Source organism: Phyllopteryx taeniolatus, chromosome 18 (genome assembly GCF_024500385.1).
Source record: "Phyllopteryx taeniolatus isolate TA_2022b chromosome 18, UOR_Ptae_1.2, whole genome shotgun sequence".
NCBI classification, from domain to species: Eukaryota; Metazoa; Chordata; class Actinopteri; order Syngnathiformes; family Syngnathidae; genus Phyllopteryx; species Phyllopteryx taeniolatus.
The window spans coordinates 10869521-10896557 of record NC_084519.1 but is presented as its reverse complement, the minus strand read 5'-3'; the positions used below and the strand labels follow the sequence as shown (position 1 = coordinate 10896557).

General features: G+C 39.5%; 1 protein-coding gene across 4 annotated transcripts; it reads left to right on the top strand.

The window, feature by feature from the left end:
• The first annotated feature begins 3187 nt into the window (after positions 1-3187).
• Positions 3188-26991, top strand: enpp1 (ectonucleotide pyrophosphatase/phosphodiesterase 1). 4 transcript variants are annotated; one of them, XM_061753477.1, is made up of 23 exons: positions 3188-3371; positions 8116-8182; positions 10711-10777; positions 12772-12869; positions 12949-13028; positions 14258-14377; positions 14862-14971; positions 15294-15359; positions 15471-15543; positions 16282-16390; positions 18294-18425; positions 18533-18564; positions 18691-18818; positions 19592-19661; positions 19947-20034; positions 20326-20513; positions 20644-20683; positions 21195-21355; positions 23732-23852; positions 24105-24179; positions 24882-25014; positions 26079-26223; positions 26304-26991. In XM_061753477.1, exons 1-23 carry the CDS (start codon positions 3252-3254, stop codon positions 26454-26456), a joined length of 2376 nt encoding a protein of 791 aa, XP_061609461.1. In that variant the 5' UTR covers positions 3188-3251; the 3' UTR covers positions 26457-26991. The 4 variants fall into 4 exon arrangements, with proteins under 4 accessions (XP_061609461.1, XP_061609462.1, XP_061609464.1 ...); XM_061753478.1 differs by lacking the exon at positions 15294-15359; XM_061753480.1 differs by lacking the exon at positions 8116-8182 and having other exon boundaries at positions 3249-3371.
• Positions 26992-27037: the final 46 nt, after the last annotated feature.

The window sequence follows — 27037 nt, the reverse complement described above, 5'->3', positions numbered from 1 at the left end:
CTTAAAGCTGTCACTGAATAAATACATAAAAAAACATTAAATATTAGCTTTAAGATCATGTCAATTTGAAAACAGACAGAAATAATTGACATTTTTACATGCTTACATGCTCTGGGGAGTATTGATGTCTCCAAAATGATGACCATTCATCCATGTAAAATATATTGATGTGATGAATGATGACCCATGACCCTATTGCGGACAAACGCTGAAGAAAAAGGACTGATGGATTTAAATGTGACATTTTGACCTGATAATGGAGCCATGTTTCCCCAAGAAATGCAGCAGATATCCCCTGGGAAGCATACATAGGCAACATTTGATGCAATTGTATTAAAGATAAAGCATACCTTGTTCGCAGTAGTAATTGTGTCATTCAAGTGCCACTTTTTTCATTATAATACAAAACTTCCAGAGTAACAGTACAGGTGTTATATGTGACTATATGTTTACTGTCATTGTTTGGTTCCAAAGCGGCACGTGTGCAAATCAGTAGTGCTAAAACATATTTACAGTATGTTCCAGTTGTGGAAAGGTTTATATGAAAATCGTTGCATTGCACTTACTATTATGCTGTATATATTTGGGGACAACAACCTAAACAAACAGAAGTGCTAACCTATGAATCCAAAGCTGGCAGAAGCATTCAATACAGTGTGCTGAGGATTGCGACGCGTCGATTGAATAATTCACGGCAGATTTACAAGTGACTACACTGAGTCTCTTGGGGAGGACGCGACTATAACTGTCAGCTGATGAATTCTTTAAACACACCTTTCGGCTGCTCACGCAGGTGTATTATTTAAAAGTCGGGTTTCAGTCAGGGTCCAAGCATCTCTGCTTGTCTCTCTGAAGAGGCCAATCAACTTTAAAGACTTAAGCTACTGTAACAAGCTTCATAAATTGTTGCTATCACATGCTGATAGAATAGAGCAGGGTGTAAACATTTTAAGCTCAAAGGTCAAATTTGAAAAAAATAAAATAAAAATGCTACTTCTTGAATACTGAATAATACAAAGGGCTACCAGTTTGATCCACTTCTGAAATAACAAATTTGCTCAAATTATTTGGAGGTAAATCATCCAATCGTTGTTGTGCCCGTTAGCTTCTATTCACAACTATGATGGTTTGGCCATACACTATGCTACAATACTTACTTTTAAACTATACTTGTAATTGCCAAATTTAAGCCAAGGCAACCATGATTTGAAAAAGAATAGCAACCAAAAAAAAGTTACATGTAGCTCACTGTTAAGTGGCACATTTTTTTTTTTTTTTAGGATAGCAACATAAAAAGTAGACACATCTCACTGGTGAGCTATTTTTAGAACAGGCCCGTAGGCTACTAATGTGGTCCTTGCAGGCTACCTGGTGCCCGCGGGCACCGTGCTGGTTGGTGACCCCTTCTGTAGATAAACAAAGACATTTGGTTTTTTTCAGGGCCCCAAAAATCAGGAAAACTGAAATGGTGAAAAACAGTTTGGCACAAGACCTCCACAATTACGTGCTACATAGCACTCAGTCTTTGCATGTTTTCAGCAATTATCTTCAAACATGGATAATGTATTTAGAAACAAATCTCTGAATTCACTTGAAAGGGTCTTTTAACAAAAGGTTATAATGAGCTGGGAAGAACACGAGGTGAGAACAGTAAGTGCTGTACTGTGCACTTGCCACATGGAAGGTCGTACTGTATGTTGCTCGGCTGGGCTGTGGACAGCTGTGAGAGGAGCGCTGCATGCCAAACAGCGGGTGGTCGGCCATATGGTTTGCACTATATGGCTATCGCAGGAAAACACACATCGACACATCTACACACACGCATTTGCAGCGGGGCACAGATAAACATCCAGTGAGAGCAGATGAGCAGGGGATGTTTGTGTGAAGTCAAGAAAAGGAGGAGGTCAGAGATCAGAAGTTCCAGCACATTATCACGTTATCACGTGGTGCGGCTGGATGGGAAGGAGACTGACAGGATTCTGCTTGTGACTTCAGCAATCATGTAATGTCCTCTTTTTTATTTATTTTATTTTTTTTACTGAGGGTTCTTGCTCACCGTGAATGCACGAAGAGTAGGAAATAAGTTTAGTCCCACGCGTATCAGTGAGGCCATATTGCCATCTTGTGGATGCTCCAATTCACATGATATTATCGTCACAATGTAACAAATCAAATTCAAAAGGTATAATTCAAAAACCTTTTTCTTTATTGTCAAGTGCCAAGCACAGAATTGAAAATATATGTATGACTTCCGATATGTACAGTTGTGTTGATAAGTTTACACACCCTGGTAGAATTTGCTAAATATTGGCAATTTTGCTTTAAAAATCGCACTGATTACTGAACAGGGAACATCTCATTATTTTCTTTATTGCTATGTTTTGCTTAATGATTGTCCTTTTCTGAAATGCCTTATAGTTTATACTTAATTTTGGGTTGCGCATGACATGATTAAAATGTAGTAGCAAACGGATGTAATTGTCCACTCTTGTCCTCGAAAATATTAAAATAATATATGTTAGTTTAACAGATTTTAAACATGAGCAAGCGATGTACACGTTCGAAATGCTGCCAGAGTAATCAAACTCAATCAGGCAATCTGTAATATTGTCTCTTTTAATAAAAGTAGGGCTGCATTTAAAAAATAATTAAAAAAAAGAGTAAGTAAATGAAAAGTAAAAAGTGCACAAGTTCAAATATTGTGCTTAGTTTCAGAAAAATAAAATAAAGGAAAAGTTTCAGTTCCCCCTTTTCTGTTTCGCATCTTAACACAATATTCTCAAACAATTTTATATATTTTAATTTAACACCCCCTAACAATTGAACAGTTTTGGAGGGGTCACTTTCTTCTACTCTTATAATAATAACAATAAAAATTGTATCTGCATCGAAGGGATCTCAGTACTCCAGATTGACCGCAAGGGGGCGACCACACTCAAACGCCTTGTTAGTTCATTTTTGCTGGTCGGAACAGAAACGTAGAAATAGCCTGTTCAAATTCCAAATTAAGACAACTTCTCGCGTGACATGCCCTTTTTTTTATTTTTTCCAAAATCCAAATAATGGAAGTTCCCATTCAACTCTGAAAAGCCTTGCAGACGTCAGTAAAAGAAAAGAGGCGGTGCTACGCTCGCGCACCGAGGGCCACGTCCGCCCCCCCCCCCCCCCTTTTTTTAATCACCCCTTTTACACACACTCACTCTCTGTCTCCTACTCGTGTGGAGCGCGTGTGCGTGGAGCAGCCGAGCACCATGGAAGAAGCGTCAAAGCAGGAAGAGGAGCACAGGCTGTCAGCGTTTGGTACGTCGGAGCCGGAGAGTCAGAGGCGCACGCCGCAGAAGAAGAGCAAGCGTTGTAAAATCATCTCTGGGGTATGTTTTGCAAAATACACGGAATGCAAACTGAGCATCCACCTAAACCTCAACATTGACAGGATCCACTGCTCTTTGAATTGCCAATTTTTCTCTTCATAATGGATAACTTTTTTTCTTTTCTTTTCCCCAGTCCCAGTCTTCTTTCTGCCATTAATTTACAACCCCCCACCCTTTTTACTGGTTAAACCACACACAAAGTAACAGAGCACAACTTTTAGATTCGTCAGACCTCTCGCTTTACTTGAGTATATATTTTCTCACCAATTTTTACTTTTAGTCGCTACATTTGAAAATAGATATCAGTTTGAACATCAGCACTGCACTTAAATATAGGAAACTGAGAAACTTTACTTCGATAACGATTCATAAAAAAAATTGATTAAATTAAAAAACAAGCATTAGTTTAAAATTTCAAATCAGTGATTCTTTCGTGCACCACTAGAGGGAGCGCGCGTGCCACAAGCGGTTCTCATACTTTAAGAGTTATTGAATTATTATATTGCATAGACTATACAGTATATTAGGGGTATTCAAATACAAATTTGAAAGGCCACATAGAGTTTTTCAATGAGTCAAAGGTCCATTTATTGAGGTGAGTCCCACAACATTATCGCACATTGCATTTTGACAAATGAAAATAAATAGTTGACTAAAACTGAGAGGGGGGAATTTGTTTTTATTTTAGTTGTCATTTGCTCTCTTTTTGTATGCCTGTAAACATTATGTCCATCACTGCAGTTAAGGATTCTTTTATTATTTCTGCATTCTCCTGAGAATGGCTTCTTGTGCATATCCTTATGACTTGTGTCATACATGGGACAAGAATCCTGCTTACAGCTTAACGTAACGATTTCAGTGCATTTACATTTGTTGTTCTTAACTCTGAACATGGGAATCTCTCTTAAAAATTCCTATGATTCACCGGGGGCAATTCTAGGATCAGAAGTTTCGGGGTGCTGGGATTCATTACGGGAGGGAGGGAGTTGCTGAAAGATTTGTTTTCCGTGCTGCCCTGGGCGACTGTCCATGTTGCCTATATCAAAATCCGCCTCTGATTTTAGGGGAGCAGTGGCCATCACGTAATGATGTATGTGTTAATGTGAGGTGAAGAACTTCTACATTTAGAGGGTTTGCAGTTATAACATTATGTCTGATGTGGCTCACGATTAGATTGAGGCCCCTGCAACTGTGTGCGTGTGTGTGTGTGTGTGTGCGTGTGTGTGTGTGAACACGGAAACAAAATGTTTTCCCCCTATTGCCAAAAGACGGGAGTTCCATGCCCCCGCTACCTCCACCCCGCAAGAAGGGGTCAGAGAAGGTTCGGGTGGGTGAGTGGTGAGGGTCTTTTCCCAGCTGCTGGTGAAATGGAGGTCAGGATACCGAAGTTTCAAGTGAAAGCAGACCATTTTTTATGACTTTTTATGTCTGTCGTACTTGCAGTAACACAGGAAACGCAGTAAAAAAACAAACAAACAAAAAATCACATTTTGCACAAAATATAATGTGATCCAAAGCAAGAGCTCCGATGTCTTCTCAAGGCCCAATGATGGATCTTATTCGATTGTGTAGGTGCACCTAATAAAGTGACTGCTGTTTTTATGAGAGAGACTTTGTCAAGAAACACTTAGGCCAACATAAGGACAGAGTTGGCCATGTATGCAAGGTAATTTACAACATTGGACAAGTAAACAGTTTGCTATATTTGGGCATTTGTTTTTCACCTTTGGAGGTTTTAAGTGTAACTCGTGTCCAAAATATCAACATTTATTATTTACTCTTGGTGAAATGAAAACTAACCCAAAATATTTGCGGTCAGGCTAAATCTGGGAAGCAAGCAAGGCTTTGTATAAACCGTATGTATGGCAAAGACAGTCTTGTTTGTTGTTTTAAAGATCAACTATACAACACTGGATTTGGCTGTAAAATCAGTTCAATCCACCAATTCAGTTAAAAATAAATGGTTAAACACGCTGTATCCAGCATATTCAGCCATGTGACTCCAGTGATCACCTTTGTAGTGGTTTCCCAGCTAAATGCAACAAAATGGCAGCGGACAGCTTTGATTGGAGACATATGTGGGAAAACTACAGACTCCAATCTGCTGTTTCCTGGAGTACATAACAGCCACCATACAGCTGCTAGTAATTGTAACACTAGTCCTTGGTAAACTGCACTGTTATGGAAGAACTTGCAAAAAGGATGGCTGAAAATTTTTCAGACTAGTAACAAAAGTAGGGGGACATATTTTTTCTTCCTACTCCCCTTGCAATTGTGAAATATATTCATTTTTAGCAAACAGTTGGGTAAACATTAAACACAAATTTTAAACAAGCATTATTAACAAAACAACACAGAGCGCTATGATAAACGAATGAATGTATCTGCAGCAATGTTTGTACAGTCCTTACAAACACAACATCTTCCGGCTGGTCCACCGATATTCTAGACCACCAAACAAGGTCATCCAAGATCGTGCTTCAAAAAGGATTATTACAATGCTCAGGTTTAATACCGGAACCGTATTGGCAGTTTATCCTCGCTTAATCAAGAATTTTTGGGGTTAAAAAAATAAAATAAAAGATTCAATTATAATGGCCATTATTTATGCGCAGATTTTTGCTATTCGCAGTCCGGCCCGGTCCACTGTACTCAATTGTGTGGCTGTAATGTTAAACTATTTTTCCTGATTTTTTGGGGGGGTGCTTAGCAAAAATGGGCACAGTGACGCAGTTTGGCCCCGACCGTCCCTCACTATATAAAAACTTGAGTGCCCTCGTTCGCATCAAAACTATGGAGTATTATATTAAAAGAGTACAGGCTATATTTTGTCATAACAGTGGCCTCTCTAGAGCGCCTCGTTGTCAGCTGTGAGTGTGCGCATGTCACGGCGCGAAGGCAGAAGACCGAGGGAGGGGAAAAAAGGCAGACATGACGGCCAGTGTGTGGACAGGAGCTTCGCGCTTGCATGATCTGTTTAGAGCGCCTCGTTGTCTTGGCATGAGAAAGGCCCTGTGACGACCCAGGATATATTCTAGCTACCGGATGCTTTAAGCGAAAATATTTTCACGCCCTAAGCATATGTGGTAGTTATGTGTAGGCATAAGAAAGATTCTGGACAAAGTTGTATCCATTTTAAGCGGGGCGTGGTTTCAGTCATTCAGCAGACACACCCACGGAGACAAAGGCCTGATTTTTCACGATTTTGAAGCCTCATTTTATATACTTGACTAATTTTTTAAATTATTTAAATTTGGCAGGATTGTTAACAGTACTTCTCTGTGGTGTGTCAAATTTAGGAGACATTTTCAATTTACAGCCACTTGATGGACAATATTTGCGGCAAGCATGGGGTTCCTTCTTTTTTTGTTTTATAATCTGGTTTGACCAGCCAGCATTGCGTTAGTTCCAGAGTCCATGTTCAACTACAGTTTAGTTTGCTGTGCTTGTACTCACTTTATATTCATTACCTTTTAATAAATGCATGTTGAGCTCACTGCTCACTTACTGTTTGTTTATTCAAGGTTAATGTTTTTGGAACATACCTCAAATAGTCCTTTTTATTGTAGTATAAAGTATTTGGAATCTAGAATGAGCTAATATTGTAATTTAATATCAAATCAGCGTGTTTCCAGTTATGCTCCCCACTTTGACAATCCCACCAAATGCTCAGAAGACCTGAAAAATGTCATCGATAGTGTATCAAGTACATTTTCCACCAGACAGACTGTTTACTTTCACAGACCACAAAGAGGGCGAAGGGGCATTCCGGAGGAGCCAACTCACTCTCTTCATTATCCGCCTGTATAGCTGTTAAACTCTGAATACCCAGACAGACACCGTGACCACAGCATATTTTCATACCTGTCACGGAATTCTAACTTGATCTAAAATAGTTCTCTGGTGGCCGATTATTCCCTTTACACTATGAACTGAACGCTTATCAGACGAGATTAACAGAGTAAGGACATGAATATAACAGTTTACAGAGCACTCCAATTTGCATCAAACTAGGAGATACCATTTGAAACCTGTGTTTTTGCCCATATGTGGATATTTTTTGTTGCGGTTCAGTGTGACTTATGTTGTGAATATTTAAAGAGCAGCAGTCAGGAGATTCCAAAGAAAAGTCTGAGAGACGACAAAACATCTGTCTGGATATTACGCAGCAAGCTGTATGCTTTTATAGGACCCATGTGTTTACTCTGCCTTGTAAACAGTGAGTCACCCTTGTAAACGCCCAAAAAAAAAATATTTTTGAACGTTCAAATTGGACCAGAAACCTTCAAAAGAAGCGAAAGAAACATCAGAATAGATGTGATGATTTTATTGCTTTTAGCCGAAGGGGAATTGACGATTGTTGCTCAGCCAAAACGATATTCAACTGTTTTGGGATCATAGTTTGTGGTATTGTTATGGTTTTTACGATTATATTTATGTTAATTTATTAATAAATTAATTAATCAACTCATAATGTAGGCAATTCTAAAACGTTTTGGGAAGGTCGTCAATTAGTCTTTTTTTTTTTTTTCTAGACCGATGTATACATTTTTGCTTTAGGGTCCGCCTCAAGTTGTAAGTTCCTTAAAACCTCCAATCAACAGTAGTTGTTCCCCCACAAAGACTTGCTAGAATATTGGAAACAAATACAACTTATCTGTGTTGGATATACATAAACATTAACAGTGTTGACTACAATAGATGTACATTTTATGACTAACTCGAACATTTTTTTCTTTTGCAGGTTATCTTTCTCTGCTTACTCATCCTCATCCTTGCACTAGTTTTGGCTTACCAACCTCCCAAAGACAGTAGGTTCGCCTGTGTATTGGTCAAAACTCAGCATGTCTTCAAGATATGTTCCCCTTTTGTTTGTGACCTTCTCTTGAGTGTGTGTTTAAAAAGGACCTCTTTCCCTGCATGGGTTATAATCAATGTGAGGAATCTGAAGCATGCGTTGGAGTTTGCAAATTAAAAATGGAACATCCTCTCTGGGGTTTTGTCTTTTTAGTCTCCTAGAAAGTCCCCCTATTCAACGAAAACCCACTGAGTAATTCAAGCACCACAAAAGGGTGGGGCACATTATCATAGCAGACAGTTCTGAGCCAGTGTGCTGACGCCCAACATTTGTCAGGTTGCGTCACGGCCGGCGCAGTGCGTCGTGAATACATTTTCAAATGAGATGGGGGCCGATTAGCCGTGTTTGCAATACAAACTGCTTAGAGAAGGGCTGTTGTCACAAACAATCTCATCCAAATCATCTGCTGTATGTTAGCGGAAGAGTCATTGAGCCCAGCTGTGTGTAGCTGTCCCCATCCTGGGTGGGGTGTCTTCTCGCTTCTGGCACCACCCTTATGTAGTTACTTACTGTATATTTCCGATTGAGCGTGGCATGGAAACCATATGGAAAAAATTAGACTTCGCCACAGCCTTATTTTGGCACTAGACAGATGAGTGCATCTTACTTGGGCTTTGTACATCTTTCACAAAACATGCTCACTGATAGAAGAAACGACTGAGAAAGAAAGCGCTTTCATTCATTGTGTTGCAAGAGAGAATTAGCCTTTCCCCTCATCTAGCCTCCACCACAGGAATGAATCTGTTGGAGTTGCTTTGGCAATGAGAAAAACATTTAGTAACATTACAAGAAAGATCTAAGAACAACGGAACCTCCGAAGTGGAATGGTCCAAAACTTGGATAATACGTGAGGTCACATGAGACATCAGCTAAAAATCTGGTGAAACTTGAGCTTTTCCATTGGCTTTGTTTGGCTGGCTGTTCAGTACAAAATGCGCCATCTCTTTTCTATCCTGCTTGTCCGTATTAGGGTCATGGATGAGCTGGAAACATTGCCTGTGAATGGTTTTATGCTGGCGACAGTTTGAGCCTGAAACAAATTGATTGACTTTCCATCAGATTCTAAGATTCGAAGTTTAGGGGTGCTTCTTCAGCATCCCCCAGAATGGGCTGGAAAACGCCTTTGCTTCACTTTATTTCCCATGGGAAAAACTTCCCTCACCGTTTCATTCACGATTCTTTGCATATGTTCATATGTCATTGTAGAGCAAGGACTCGTAAATTGTAAATAGCCCAAAGCCAATGTTTTAGACCTTATTTGGCTGTTTCTACTCAGTGATTCATGAAATGCTTCACTGCTCTGATGCCTGCCAAGTAGGTGATATTTTCACTTGTGTCCTCCAGTTTATACAACAATTACTTGGATGATTTCACAAACGCTAGGGGAGGTTTTGTGTCTCAGAATGGGCTTGACATTTCATTCATCTACAGTCTACATTTTTCATTGGTTTTCGTCCAATATTTTGCCACGTGGCTGCATTTGAAATATGTCTAAGTCTGATTCATTGGAGTTCTACAACACAAGGAATATGTCATTGTTATTGTAACAACTATTTGACAGTGACTGTCATTCCTGTGCATCATTGTCTTTTTACAGGCATTATTTTTAATACAACTCTAGGCATTCTAGTCATACCTTTGGCCAGTGAGTGCATTTTCGAATCAAACATAATGTAAAAAAAAATAAAATAAATACAGTGATCAAAGGGGCGGCACGGTGGAAACTGGTTAGAGCGTCTGCCTCACAGTTCTGAGGACCCGGGTTCAATCCCCGTCCCCGCCTGTGTGGAGTTTGCATGTTCTCCCCGTGCCTGCGTGGGTTTTCTCCGGGCACTCCGGTTTCCTCCCACATCCCAAAAACATGCATGAATTGGAGACTCTAAATTGCCCGTAGGCATGACTGTGAGTGTGAATGGTTGTTTGTTTCTATGTGCCCTGCGATTGGCTGGCAACCAGTTCAGGGTGTACCCCGCCTCCTGCCCGATGACAGCTGGGATAGGCTCCAGCACGCCCGCGACCCTAGTGAGGAGAAGCGGCTCAGAAAATGGATGGATGGATGATCAAAGGAAGTAGAGATGTCAGCAAATGCTTAGTAAGATTTGAAAAGATAAAGCCCTCCTTCAAGATTCGTAAAATCAGCCCACGAGTGGTTGCGTAATATTTAAACACTTTTTGACAGTTCTACTGATGAAGGTTATTTACATAGACAATCCCCTCAATTTGAACCCTAAACCACAAAACTCTGAGGCCGATCTGCTCACGACAAGGACAACGTGCTGCCCCTCTACGTTCACTTGACACAAATTGTGATCTACTGTACCACTGTTTTAAAATGTATATTTTAAGTGGCTTTATACAAATAATCCCTCCCAAATGGATGCCACCCACCATTTGCCGTTCAGTAAATCAAGGTTACTATTTGCTCAGATACTCCATGTAGGCGTGCGCCTTCTTCCCAATGACAGCTCCTCTTTTCCCCAGGTGATGGTGGGCACTGGCTGCAGCTGGATGTCTCTGTGGCAAGTCAACAGCCACAGTGTCCGCCAAGGTAATACTTTTACTTCCTTGTCATTTAACATACCGGACATGTACTGTAACTGTGCCATATGTAATGGACACTATGTGTTTATACAATATGTACAGCCTTTAAATCTGCCAGCTTAATGTTAACACTTAATGGGAAATGCCATTGATGGGTAATGAGCAGAATCTATGGCGCAGTCTTATAACACTTTAAGCAAAGGGTGTTTGAACACAAACGGTGCAGTAATACATGTAGACAGTAAGCATAATACTCACAGCCATATATACTTTATCCTCTGTGAAAAATGACTAACATTATGACAGTTTACTGAGTCACTTGCAGTATTTGTGAAACTTTTGTTTGTTTGTGTCTGCATGACTGTATATACTGCTCCCCCGGTGGTCAAGTCACACCAGAATGAGCCATAGTGAATTAATCATGACACACAAACTGTGTCATTCTTTACATTCAATTTAATGACATTATTAATATATGTTTTTCTAAAGTAACATGTTATAGAGTGATATTTTTTGTTCCTTTTCTTGAGGAGTCGAGAATGGAAAAATGGCATTTCCATTCATAGCAATGGGGAAAGAGGATTTAAAAAACCTGTGTTTTGTTTTATGAGTGTCATTACGGATTGATTTAAACTTGTATCGCAAGGCACTACTGTTTTACAATCTGAGCCGTCCTGCTTTTGACCACACCAGACCGGTCCCTTCATTCTTTATGTTAAATAGTTTGTTTTGTGGCTCTGTAAATAGTACCATTTACTGGTGACACCCACATTTGTGGTGAGTGGAGACCATTGTTCCTAGCAGTCCGTTGTCAGTTTGTGGCTCTGGAAAACAAAAAAAGTATTGTCTGTCGCTGCCTGGATGTTCTCTCTTCTTGCATCTGAAAAAAAGTGACCTTCTGTGGTGGAAGTTGTTTTTACGTAAGTGTGGAAAAATCAGTGTCTCTGTGGAAACCACGTCTAATGACTCAGGCATGTAGGTGTGTGTTATCCCAGACAGGCTCATTAGAACATGGGGGGGGGGGGGGGGGAAATAGGGCTAGTACTAAATCTTTGGTTGTTAAAAATAGTTTTAAATGCACATTCTTGCTATTTTACATCCCCTTTTTAATCCACACACAGAGAGGTATCGTGATAACATCCATTGCTCATGAGTTGTATGAGGTTTTATAAAAACTTGCTCATTTTGTTTTGCTTTTTGTCTGCAGTGTTTCTGCATCTTGAAGTAAGATTATGCAAAAACAGCCTGGTTTATGTCAACCAAATGTTGTTCCATATTTTTTATTTTTTAAGAATTTAAACAATGCAGTAGTCCACCAGATGTCCTTTCTCACTGCGTAGGCTGAATGCATGTTAGTATTACTAAAACATCTGGGTAAAAAAGAAAAAAAAAAGAAAAAGTTACAGAAAGCAATTTTTAGACAAACATTCTGTGTACATCACCTGTTAGGGGTGGACTAATCAAATAAGATAAACAATGAGAATAGTGAAGGACTGTACGTAATGTTATGTTGACAAGTAGCCGGTGTCAGAATACGAGTGAAAATGTTCTTCCCAAAGTGGAGGGGCCACTGCAAGGAGAGCGGGAGGGCACAACATGAATCTTCAGCAATTGCTAAAACCAAAACATGAAAAGTGGGATAAGGCCGCTAACAGTTCTACGAGAAACAATTTGAAATCATTTACATTTTCTTGAAAATTTATACACAGCCCATCATCAACATAACAATGAGGAATATGTGTGACTCTATTTGGGCAACAAAGAGACCTGCTGAGCCTCACACATCTTTTGATCTTTAAGTCCTCATCAGTCGACGCATTTGTCATTCTGTGCGTCTCCGCCTTTTGCATCTCCTTTTGGGGCCTCAGAAAGCTCCTCCCTCTTCACTGACATATTTCACTGCGTTGCCGTACACTGCCTCGGTGAACGTGACTCCCGCTGGGTATCTGTCCATTAATGAACCTTGAAAGTTTCTCACTAATCTTGCCGCCTCCTGTTCAGTTTCTCTAGGTCGCCGCTCATCCTGGTGTCCTTGGACGGTTTCCGGGCAGAGTATCTAAAAGATCATGGCAGCCACCTACCCGTCATCAGCAAGTTACGTAAGTAGGCAGAAGTTGCATTTCTGCGGCAGTTTGTGGTTTAGGAAACATCCGGATGAGGTCAAACTCTGTGTTGCAGGAGCCTTGGGTACAACCACATCGCATATGAGGCCAGTGTATCCGACAAAGACATTCCCAAACCACTACTCTATTGCCACCGTAAGTATGGACTGCACCTCCTCTTTTACTTGGGCTCACTCGGACCACCCATCTATCGATTTCCGTAGGGCTTGTCCTCATAAGTGTCACAAGTGAGCTGGAGCCTATCCCAGCTGACTTTAGGTGAGAGACGGGATACACTCTGGACTACCGTTACACGACTAGAGATTATACATTTATGCGGTTTCAGTGTTAGAACCGGCCCCCGGCTGGCAACCGTAAAGTCAATGTTGCTCGCAATAAAAACAAGTTTGACACTTCTGAGTCACGAAAAGGAGTCATGTCATGTCCCCTGTGACCAAACTGCATTCAACATTTTGTATTTCCTTGCATCTGGAGACATTTAATTGCAGTGGATTGTGACAAATGCTACTGGTCTTTCCCTGAGCAGTCCCAAGTTTAAACGCAATGTTATGCAGGGTGGGCAGATACACCCAATGCGCATGAGTTCAAGCAAAGCAATCATGTCTTTTTTGATGTTGTTGAATTACCAAAAATGACTCTTCAATTGAGCTAAGATGTTTTGTTTTTTTAACAAGGTAGGAAGCTAAGGACAGTGAACTGATCTTTTACAAAAAACAAAATTAAATTTTTTTTTTAAATGTAAAAAAAGGAAGCTAAGTACCAGGAGAAAAACCCATGCAAGCACATGGAGAAAACATGTTAATACCACAGAGAGATCAAACCCGGATCTACTTCACTGATACAATGGAGAATCAATTAGAGAACATATAATTCTGTGGAGAACCTTATGTAAAGCGTCGTTATTAAATCGTAAAACAACAAATCTAATGCACAATACTGAATCCCTGATAATATAGAAATTTACTTAATACTTTATTATACACGTTGGCACTCACAGGTTCTGCAATTAAAGGTTGAATTGTTTTAATTTTCAGGTTTTATTTTTTTGGGGGGGGGATAAATAACCTAGAGATCTTATGTCATAACATGTGGAATGCTCACAAGCATTGACTTGCCCTTTATATGGAGTATTACACTCGAACAACATGATGCCTGGTAGTTAATTCTACAAAATTCAAGTAAGAAAAAAACTTTGGGAATCTCTTCAAAGGCACTGATTCGTGTGGTCATTTGTTGTATAGTTATTTATTGGGGTTGTAAAATCACTTTGTTATATTAAAACTCTGCACTTTAAATACAAGTAATGTTTCCATTTCTTTGAGGGTATAACAGAGGTCCTGTCTACTATTATTTCATTGCTACAGGGCCTTTACCCAGAGTCCCATGGGATCATTGACAACAAGATGTACGACGTAACCCAGAATGCATTCTTCTCCTTGAAAAGTGAGGAGAAATTCAGCCCAAAATGGTACCAAGGGGAGCCTGTAAGTAAATGTGTGCTGCCATGACGCTATGTACTGTATTTTTTATCTGGGAGTATGTACAGAAATATATTTCACATGGAGTACTATGCTGTATTATTTAGGAGAAACTTTGACAGTGTGTGGGGGCTGCACACTGCACTTTGTAGATTTCATTAAATAATGAAGTGGCAGGAGTCCGTTTTCTTTACTTCGGCTTTGGCTGCAAATGGAGTAGAGGACTTTCCAGGATAGGAGTGAGTTATTCTGCAGGAATGCGTTGCTTCACAATGGCATTGTCAACAGCACGGCAAGGAACATCTGTGGAGAAATGACTAATGTAAATAAACATGTAGAATATTTCAGATGTTTTATTCTCAGGGACTTAAAGATGCAGTCAGATTGCATCATTTCTTTTGATTTAAGACTTGTGCACTACTTTTTTCTCTCATTTAATACTCTATTCTCTTCTTTCTTTCTCTCATCACCTTTTCTCACTTGTCTCCAGGTCTGGATCACTGCTATGCGTCACAAATTAAAAACTGGAGCCTTCTTCTGGCCCGGATCAGATGTCGCCATCAATGGCAGATTCCCAGATTTCTACGAAGTGTATAATAGGTAAGAGTGGCACTGTCAAGACTTAGTTGCCAATTTTAAATTTCCGGAAAGAAGCCTGGTGGTCCTGCATGGGATGCTCAGTAGCCTCCTGCTCGAGGTGAGCGGATGGAAGAGAAGGTGTGCAAAATGGGTTGAGTCTTTAATAATGCAGAGAGAAATTCTTTCTGCACCTGCTGTAGTGGTGGACTTGCTTGAAAGTTGAAAGTTAAGACTTGAGACTTACTGTACTTCTGACTTGCATGTACAGTATGTGACCTCTGCTACGTGCTCTAGTTAGAGGTCATATCACGTAATATTGCTCTGCGCTGATGTGTCTGCACAGAAGCACCACCTTTGAGGCCAGAGTGTCGACGCTGTTTGAGTGGCTGGATTTACCACAAGGAAAACGGTATTGCATGTTCTTCATAAAGTCACATAATCCTACCATGCTGCCACCTTCACCCCAGAGAGGCGGACTGCAGAATGTGTGATTGTTTTTCTTTCTTTCTTTCTTTTTTAGACCTGACTTTTACACTTTGTACCTGGAGGAGCCTGACACATCAGGACATTACTACGGACCAGGAAGCAGCCAAGTAAGGCTTTGTCTCAACAGGTCTCATAAAAGTAAGGTTGAAATTGGCATGCTTGATTGAAATTAGTGAGAAGCAACTTGAAAGGAGCCTGTAGAAAGAATGGACGCTGTCAATAGCTGCAAAGATATGACCAGCTCAATCCCATTTTCTTCCTTCTTCACTACCTGTAGGTTACAGTGACGAGATGGCCATTTTGATGGCAAAAAGGAAAACGTGTTTCATGTAACACTGAACATTTGTGAAGCTTTGTGAAATCGGTTATGAAATATAAATATGTTATTTTCAACTTGAAGCCGACTTAATTTGGTTTGCCTCTGACCTGTTGTAACTCAGATTATCATATTTCAAATGATGTAGAAATGTTTGAACACCCTGTATAATTAAATGGACTGTAAGGGTGTTATTTTGCTCATTTGCAATAATACATCAGTCAAATACATGTATTTATTTTTGAATATTTTAGCCACTTATTATAGTATGTCTTTTCATTTTGATGTACAGTATTTATTATTTTATCCAGCAATCTTAAACACATTGTTCTAATACTAGAACTCATTAAAAGAAGTGTTGGTTTGTATTGGCATCAAGTAATGTTAGATGCACTGTTAAATTTTTTTTTTTAAACTATACAATTTTGGCTTTTCACACTTTGTCAACCTAAAACATTTATCTGGTCAATGTTATATTGATCCTATTTTTTTTATGTTTGGTCTAAGATGATTCTCATTTGTTCTCTAGGTCGTCGAGGCCCTGAAGAACGTGGACCGGCTTATGGGGATGATCATGGATGGTCTGAAGGACAGGAACTTGCTCCACTGCGTCAACCTCATCATCGTATCGGATCACGGTGAGTCGAGAACATTATTTGCCCGCAGTCACCACGAGCCACGGAACAGGTTCGCTTGGATTCATCAGCCTCATTGCGCATGTGGAGGCCTCACTCCTGATTCTGCTGCCAACGCAACCCCAGTTGAGCAGCCGAAATTAATACATAACAATGAAACAACACAAATGTCACCGAAGGGCCCGACTGTGATAGAAAGTTGGATGTCGCAAAAACCGTGTGGTATCAGCTGAGCTCGGCTGAAGTCTCTGCGGTTTCACAGTCGAATGGCGTCCAGTAGGCCCAGATGGTTCTGAGGCTTCCAGTCGCCTTCCAAATGTTTGACTTGGTTGAGTCATTGCACTTGTCACAGGAAAACTGCGGGTACATGCCAAAGGGAGCTCACCAAATGGGTGTGTGACCTGAGGAAAAAGTGCTACCAGCTGTATGTTTAGTCACATGATATAATTACTCAAGATAAGTAAAGCATATAGTAAAGCATAAGTAGACACACCCCTGGTAAAATGCCAAGTTTATACAATGTCATGCATTCACTTTACGAAAAAATGGTAGCGCTCAATCTGTAAGTTGTTATTCTACTTTGATGGAGGTGTTTCAAATTCTTCAGCCCATTTTTTTGGTTGTTGTTTTTGCATTGCATTTTACGCATTTTTCCAAGCGAGCAATAGAAGTTGAGTCAAATAACGTGTTGCTAATTTAGCCAATTTATGACAAAAGAAGAGGTAATGTAAAAGTTGAGGGTCCAAGGGATAATGTGGAATGAATGGCTTATTATTGTGAAAAGGCGGGGAGGAGGTAAATATCTGCTATCCGACGTCCACAGTAGAAATTGTCATCATTATTTTTACCGCGATGGCCCACAGCCCTTTCAAATCAAAAGTTGTGAACATTTTAAATACGATACTACGCTATATGTGATAAAGTAATAAGTGTCATCTGTGAGTCTGCTATCACTCACTTTTCTTTGCCTGTGGGAAACAAAAGTGTTCATCACGGCCCTGACACTAAGACTAATACTCTGCAGTATTGTTACCTACTGTATGTTGTTATCTTGCTTTCTTTCTACTTTAATGCTAGAAACAAACACAATCATTTGTTTCTACTCAGAATTAAAGGATCATTTTACTGCAATATAAATAGCACTTGTGCTTTGTATGTATTTCCTTTTGAGGAATCATGAAGCTATTATTGAGTTCAATGTATAAAGTCCATGTTTTGAAATGCAAGTAGTATGTAAATGGTATGATTAAATGCTCATGTTTTCTTGTTCATAATGTATCTCAGTGTTATTTATGTTGACGAATAAAGTCATGTGTTTAAATGAAAGTATAGATTGAGTACAGTATAGTGGACAGATTATTACTTAGCATTTTAATATCTCAATGTTCACGTCCACTTATAATGGTTGGTTAATTTAATTGTAGTCTCATGTGTTGAGGTTTTGGCGGGAATCAGGGGATTTTTCAGATTTTGAAATTGGGCCCTGGCACTCTTTAAGTTATGAAAGCAATTGGGTAGTTTTTGTGAATGTGAGAGGATGATTATTATCTCTTAAAGGTCGGCCCATCCCCCCTTTAGAAGTTTAAACCCAGTAAGGCTGACGCGCTAACCGCTTTTCTGCCTTACTGTTCCTCTGGAACAATCGATTAAAAAAAAACAAAAAACAAAAACGAATGAGTAAAAACAGTGCTTGTGGCAGAAGCGAGCAATCTGTTTCAAGGGTTTACTGTGATCTTTGTCTTCCAAACTAAAAAGAAATAAATGTCATCACACAGAACAAGCCACAGATTTTTTATGTCATTTTGATTGTTTTCTTTCTGTCTACATCGTGTTTGATTGCTCAGGTGCATATAATGTTTTGGTTGCTGTGTTAGTATGTTATACAGTACTGTTTATGTTTTTACAGGCATGGAAGAAGCAACATGTGAAAGGGCAGCGTTTGTGTCTACCTACCAGAACAACACTGACGACTTCACCGTCATCCAAGGCCCGGCCGCTCGTATCAGACCCAGCCGCCTGCCAGACGATTTCTTTTCCTGTGAGTTCCCAACATCCAACTTCCTGTGCTTGCAAGCAACCCCACGTGGCGCGGCGCCTCCTGACCTTTTTCTCACTGTGAACATCCCCTTTGTTTCTCTCCCCCAGTCGACTACGAGGGCCTGGTGAAGAACTTGTCGGTATGCAGAGAATTCCAAACGTGACTTATTGTATTGATACAAGTGGATGAAAGATTATCTGCTTGCTTGGCTCCGTGTCAAACAAAGCGCCATGTGTTGATTGTGCCTGCTCTGTCTGTTCTGAAGTGCAGGACTCCCGATCAGCCAGCGAGGGCGTACCTTAAAGAGAACCTCCCCAAACGCTTTCATTTTGCAAACAACGTGAGAATAGAGAGAGGACACCTGTATATGAAAGAAGGCTGGCAGGCAGCTCTGTAAGTCATCATCGTGATTTAGATTAATTGCTCATTTGAACAAAATTATTTGGGTGAACACTTTCCTATAAATATAAACAGAAGCTTAGAATAATTATTGAAATAAAGTAAATAAAGTGAGTATGTGACCTCCCACGTTCCAAAAACATGCACGTAAGGTTCATTGAAGACTCTTTATCAGGCGTGTCATTTTTGTCACGGGCCACATTGTACTTACGGTTTCCCTCAGGGCTAATTTTGAAATCAGAAGTCAAGGATAATAGTTTGTTCAACTATTGTTCAAATTACTATTAAAAAGTGGTTTGGTAACACAAAGATAATGCTTGCAATACCTCAACGGTATTATTCATTATGGATGACTATTTGAAATTTGGTCCCGAGTTTAGCAAGAATCACGAATATGTTGACGCACAGGATTTGCTTTCACGGCCCACATAAAATGATGTGGCGGGCCGGATCTGGCCCCCAGACCTTGAGTTTGACACCAGTATTCTAAATTGTCCATAGGTGTGAATGTGGGTGTGAACGGTAATGAATATAATGAATTAATATATTAAGTTAGTTTAATACATTTAATACAACTTTAATAAAAATGGATGTAAAGAATATTTAAGGGAAAGCTTGCTGATTGGTCCATTTCTCCTCCAAGTTCCATTAGTACTTCCCTAGAGTCTTGATGACTTTGAATACAAAGCAGTACTGTATTGACTTGTTTTTTTGTGTATGACTGAACATGATATATTAATAAAGTGTTTTTATTTCAATGTGCGCAGAAACGGCAAGGAAATCAAGTACTGTACGGGCGGTTTCCATGGCTCCGATAACCTTTTCACCAACATGCAGGTGAGACAATGGCAGGATGTTCGTCTGTGAGCATGAATATCCTGCTTAAAAGAAGCGTGTGAAATTTTTCAGATTTGTATCAATTATGCTGATAAATGAGCAGCCATCATTCAGATAAGATTTAAGGAAGCAATGTTTAGGCAGAGTTCCACATTCCTCATATTTTCTTTCCTGGAAATGGAATCCCCTGGTTTTTCTCTCCATTTAGATGTGACCATACAGTCTAAATATAGTGTTGTTGTTTTACTGAATGCAATTGAAATCTGAACACATTTGTTTTTCCAGGCAATCTTCATCAGTCACGGTCCAGGATTTAAAAGCAACACCTTTGTACCTCCTTTTGAGAACATTGAATTATATAACCTCATGTGTGGTAAGTGGCACTTTTGACTTCATCCTCACTTCTGACACATCATCAGTACAGTTTATTCTGTGTTTAATACTGCAGGTTTATCTTACGTGGCTATATTTTTGCTGCTAAAATGTTACGTTTTAACCGAGTACTGTATGGTTATAAACATTTCTAGCTTGTTTAATAAGGTCTTACAGTCAAAAAAATAAATAGATAATCCCTCAAATTTGAAGGGTCCTGGGATTCAAAATGGGCTAGAAACGCCTATATAAGTTCAAATATCTTAACATTAGATCGGCCCCCTCACTCCAGATCTTCTCGGCATCCCTCCCTCTCCAAACAACGGTACACACGGGAGTCTGAACCACCTCCTCAAGAATCCTGTCCACTTCCCTGTTCACCCCGCGCAGCTCTCCCACGAAACCCCCTGCGAGGCCAGTGCCTCCCACCCCGCTGTCGACCTAAATTGCACGTGCAAGCCACTCGGAGAAGGAGAAAGGGTAAACTGTGTTTCCTTCTACTCAACATGGAGAAGTTAAGCAGTAATATCTTGGCAGCAATGAACCACACCATCAATTACATCATGTCATTTACAGTGTACAATATATTTAAACTGTATTATTCCTTCAGGGTGAAGACACAAACCCACCAATTATGATTCCAAATGCCAGTGAGTGTCTTTCTATTTCTCAGTTTTACATTCAAGCTAGTGTGACGAGACCATAAAGCATAGCTCACATGCGTGGTTTGCACACGGGGAGTTTATTCATAGTTCGTAGCGCCAGCATGAGTTGTATTTTTAGACATTTTAGTTTTGCAGTTCAGCTTTGTGGCAGCAGTTTGGCCAAAAGTTTTTCTTTTTTCCGCAGGCTAAAGTTCCTTTGTACTCAATGAGGTCAATATACTAGTGTTTTTCCCAATGAATGGAAGCCAAACCCTGCTGTTAAGTCTTTTTTATTTATTTATTTTGGTGGTTTTTTTTAAATTTGAGGGAAAATGTTGGTACTGCATCTTGTAATCAAGATTTGTGTGTGTGTGCATGCATGCCTACAGTTGGCAATCTGATTTCAAATATTTTGTGGATTATGTCACTATTGTTCTTCTGTCATTCGTTCATCATGCGGGATGAAAAGTGAATGTATTCAAGTGTGACATAGGAAGCTTGAAATGTTCTTTTGCAGCTGTCAAATCGAACTTACGTCGCCTCCACCATCCTTTCGGCGTCCCCAGCGTTGTGCAGCCGGACGCAACCTTTTGTCTGCTTCACCAGTCGAACTACATCACAGGCTACAGCCACGACCGTCACATTGCTCTCTGGGTGTCGTATACCATCCCGAATGTGGTGAGTCTTTCATCCCTAAACATAGCCTCGGCCAGCGCTGTGAATGAAGGTTTTACTGTGTGAATTGCTCCTCTAAGAACTTCTTTGTCATCTCCACGCTCATGTATGCTCAAGTTTTTCCTTCCATTCTCTTTGCGTGTTTACTGCAAACAGTGATGTCAGGCAGAGCCCAGTTAAAAATAAGGACTTTCCATTCACTATACAGTAAACAAGTGCATCTCAATAAATTTGAATATCATGGAAACCCCATTTTGTTTTAGAAGTTCAAATTGAAAAGTGAAAGTCATCGTTTATTGAGATTGACGACACACCGCGCAAAATATTTCATGGTTCAGTTTTTTTTTTTTTTTTTTTTTTTTTTTTTTTAATCATTTGGATGGTTCTATCTTACAGCTAATGATTCACCAACTTAAGATATTGGAATATTACAGAAGAAACAATCCAAAATGATTTTTTTTAGTCTATGTAGGAATTGGTATTTTCTCATGTTCGTCATCATCATCAATTAATCCATATAATGTATGGGTTTCATTGTATTAAATCAACAAGTAATATAAATGAACTTTTATACAATATTGTGCTATAGAGCTGCACCATCCTGTATATAATATTTTACAATATTTGTCACCCAGGACTGCTGAATAATAACTTTGCTCCATAACCTTTGGTCACCCTTATTTTGACTTCACTGGGCTCGGTGCCTCCAAGCCTCCTTGCATGTTTGCTGTAATGTTTTTGTTTCTAATGTTATACATGAGTTGTCTTTGTCATCCCACTGAGCGGGACCCCCAGCGAGTACAGGGTGCAGGCACTATGGAGTGAGCTTCAACAATTTGCACATACCACCCACGTAGTAATGACACTAATCCCTGGCCTTCTTCTGTGTGTATCCCCAGCTACTGTATGTTGGTGGTGTTGTCACTCACTGCAAATGTTATTTTGAGCCACGTTGCCTCTTGTTTGCTTCCGGAGTCCAATGAAATGCAACTAGCAGTTGTTTCTATACTGGGCAAGTGACAATTGAAATGGGGGTAATGTTATAGCTGCTGTCTAGGGAGTGATTTGTCACTTTCTGACACCTTGAAATCAAAATGTGGTCATTTGACCCTAAAATAATAGCTTCAAATCATTTTGATGGGATACTGGCTAGCAACAGGAAACATACATTCTGTCATCAGCATGGCGATCCTGTATCACATACTTTAGCAGTTCATGACAGGGGTTTTTAAAATTTTGAGGGGCCTCCCATACTGTCAACGCACGATATACTCTGAAAACTCTTTTTCAAGATTTTGTCTTTTTCTGAATTTTGGGGCGTGGCTAAAACATGAAAAAAAGAAAGTCATTCCTCCTTCAATATATTAAAACTTGAGGGCCTTCGTTCGTATCAGTAGTTATCCGGCACAATTGCGATATGTAGTTAGTTAGCACCCCGAAAATACATCTTCCCTTCAGAAAGTCTGCTTGCGTGGCTGTGCCTCGTTGTTGGCCTTAAGTGTGCGCAGAGAAAAGTGTAACATCTTGGAGCGGGGATTTTTTGTTTTTAAACTTAAACTCTGATTTGACACTCATGTGGACCAGACGCTTTTGTGCTGCCATGGCAGCTTTAGAGCGCCACGTTGTTTGCTCTGAAAGCGAAGTAACGTCATTTTATTGAAGTCTGATGTGGCAGCCAATGTGTGGACAGGGTTTTCGCGTTGGCGTGGCCGCTTTAGGGTGCCTTGTTGTTGCGCCGTGTAGAAGCTAAAAATATCTATATATTATTTTATCATTTAAAGATAAACTTCAGATGGCTATCTAAAGTATTTTCATATAAACTCCACTAATATTTGCAAGGTGTGTGAGAAATTTCAAAGCCCATAACTTTTTCAGTTAACACAATGAGACCAAAATAATAAATTATTTCTCATCTCAACATCATATGTACAGTAAATCTTTTTTAATATCTGCCCTCAAAAGTATTCCGATTTTCAAGATCCTATTTTCTTATTCTATAACTTTGCAGGTTTAGAAATATATTTATTACATCGTTTTTCATTTGCTGGGCATCCTATGAACCTCGCAACATCTGGTCTACAGTAAATGTTATAACACAAATGACCTTTGTACTGTTTATAAGTAAGTGGCTTACATGCTTAAGATTGTACATTGCACAGCTGTAAGAGGCATGTATTTTGTTTTCAATGTGCAATTACTCTGTTTTACGACTGTAGGTTGAGGTTCTAAATAATAAAAATAGAGAACAGGTAGAAACAGTTCGACGCCCTCACTGACACACAGTCAGTGCTGAGCCGAGCAACCTTAAGCGACACCCAGGGTTCTGTGGACCGCAGTACCGACGCTGTACCGTAACTCCTGACCGATCCGTTCTTTCAGGCCGCAGCGGAGCCCCTGAACCCATCTCCGGAGGCGTGTATTCGCGCCGACGTCCGCATACCACCAGCCACCAGCCAGATGTGCGGCAACGACAACAGCCGCGGCCTGCTGCATCCCCCCAGTGAGTCGATGTATTTGTGTGCGCGTGCCCCTCAATCAAAGCTGACATGTTTCAAAACTGCCTTGTCATGTAAAAAAAAACAAAAAAAAAGTAGCGTAACTGTGGCAATTGCCCAGCCATTTGTGCAAAAACATTATGCATGTGGGTGTGAACAGTAATTCACAAATGCCAAACCGTTAATATGCAAGTATTCACTGTAGTGTATACTACTCACATGTATTTTTGCATGTATTGCTTATTTTCTTCCAAAAGACTTGAGTGTCAAAGAAGTTGGGACAAACTCACGCATCACAAGCAACATGGCGCCAATGTTCCCCGCATTTAAAGGTGAGGTATATCCATTTGCCATATGGGACCACAAACAAGTCAATTTTATGGTTTTAGAACAAGAGTTTTAAAGTTAATCCTTCATGTCTACTATTATTTTTCATCCAGCTGCACTCATCATGTGCAATTAAAAGCCACGTGTGCTTTTGTTGAAACACGTGTTGTGTGATTCGTACAGCAGCAAGGCAAAAGTTTTACTTTTTTTTTTTTTTTTTTTTTTTTTTTTACTGGGACCACCCACTCCATTGAAAACTGACTCAGTCAATGTTTGAGGCCTAACTGTTGATTAAGCTTGCAGATGCAGCACCCTAGTGGCTACTGCGAACTTCTACATGTCCGAAAATGTTTCAATTCAAATTCGTTGCTGTTGGTTTATAAAGGCGAAATGATATAAACTTGTTAATGTTACCATCAAAATACTGTACTTTTGAACTAAAATATAATTTGACATTACTTACTGAGTTTGACTTTTTTTTCTCTTTTTTTTTCAACCATAAACTTGAAAATATTGTTAATATAAAATTGTAAACTACATAAGTGCTGTCATTAAGTTGTATAATAAAAATACAAAAAGCTCAGTGTAATTGTTTGTATGTCATATTTGTATTTTTAAATGGGACATAGCGTAAACAACTTGATACTAGTGAGCGTATCTAACATACGGAAAATGATTTTTGTCTGTGTATTTTCCTCTCACAACAGACGTTTGGAACTATTTCCATGGTGTCCTGCTTCCAAGGTATTCAGAGCAGCTGAATGGAGTCAACGTTATGAGTGGTCCAATATTTGATGAAGATTATAATGGAAAAGTTGACGCCTTCAAGACCCTTGCACCGTAAGTCGTTCACACATTTTTTGTAAATGCTTAATTTTGACTTGAATCATAAAATCTTCCTAGGTTTGATTTTCCCATTGGTCGTAGGAAACAAAATGATTGTCAAAACACAGCAGCTAAAAAAAATAAAAATAAAATGAAAACAAAAAACTATATTTTTGAACCTGCTAGTCAGCAGAAAGTATTTACATTATGTACATGTACTGTACATGTTGACACGGTAATACAAAAAGCTTTTCACAATTCCCAGTAATTATTATTATTTTCTCTTGGTGTATATTTACTCCGAGCATTGACTTGAACATGTTAACGATGAGATTTGTTTTTCTTTTTTTTTTCTTTATGTTGCCCAAACTTCACCGACTTGGTAAATGTGTGAAAATCTGCGATGCAATGCAGAAGTAGTCCAAAATTAGCTTTTAAAAGCAATATGTTTGAGAAAATAAATGAAATCATGAGAACCACTTTCCCAGCAAGTGGGCACAAAATTATTAAAGTACAGCAACAATAATAGCTATAATAATATGCAGCAGGGTTCCTCTATAGTTAGGGTATTGTATTCTAAATATGGATTGTTGATTTTCACCATGAACTTGAATTTTAAATTTATGTTAAAACATAGCGCTTTTGAACAAGGCATTTAAAGAGCCTGGGAAAATAACTATATCCAGTTTAATAAATACAGTAAATAGAAAGTTAAATAACTTTTTTGTGTGTGAGCATTTTGAACACACAATTTCGCTCCACTCACAAGCTTCGATTTTATTATGATTTTAATTGGCGGAGTCGCATCATGTCAATGCAAGTGATCGATCTCGATATTTCCTATCTGTGCATAGGTTTATTACCATATCGGCCAGAAAAAAACTACTGTTAATCTCTCCCAGGTTGTGCTTTAAATTACAATCGTTCGTCAAAATAATGTAATAAAAATCCGGGCCCATATACATAGACATTTGGGTCTAATAAAATGTATTTCTGATGAACAACAGTCGTGAGAGGACTACACAGCATTAGAATGTGATGACCTGATTACGAGAACTGATTATGTCCTGTTTCACCAGAAATGAAGCCCCCATGCCGACGCATTTTTTCGTGATCCTGACCAGTTGTAAGAATTCCACTTTTGGTCCTGCGAACTGCGAGGGTCCTCTCAGAGTCAGGTCCTTTATCCTGCCACACAGAGCTGACTACACTGAGAGCTGCCCTGTGAGTAACACCGACGCGTGGCTTAAAATGCTTCACTGGCTTGTCCTGCTAAAATAGGTCGCCTTCCCTTTCGTCTGCAGACCGGCTCAGATTTAACGTGGACGCAGGACTGGATGCAGCTGCACACAGCCCGCGTCCGCGACGTGGAACTGCTGACTGGACTGAGCTTCTACCACGACAGGTTGTCAGTGGACGAGACGCTACAGCTCAAGACCTTTTTACATAATGTTTAAACTCCAACTGTAGATCGAATGAAAAAAGCCATTTTGGTCCATAATGCAATTGGTCCGCTCGCACTAGGTGCCTCATTTCTTTAAATAATCAGGTAGAATTATCCAAATGTCCAGGCTTAGGTTTTTTTTTTTTTTTTTTTTTTTTTTAATGGCACTTAAAGGATTGTTGTACATACTGAATGCCATACATTGGTTGTAGATTTTGTTAATGATCATGTCATTAAAAGACCTTTATTTGCTTTTGGAGGCCAGACCCCGAGATGGACTGACACCAATCAAAAGAATTCTGCTGAAATGGGTGTCCAAAGTTTGGAAGGAATCCTGCCCAAAGCTGGGACGTTACAAGTGCATCTCATTGAATTAGAATGTCATTGAAAAATTCACTTACTTCAGTTCAGTAGTTTAATTTAAAAAACAGAAGTCATATATTATACAGATTCATTGAACATTGAACTTTCTAGAAGGCCAATTCTTATGTAATTTCTATGTTTAAAATTATGTTGATTGTTTCTTGAATAAAAATCTAATTTCTTGAGGTGCTGAATTTGGGTGGTTTATTAGCTGTAAGCTACAGTATAATC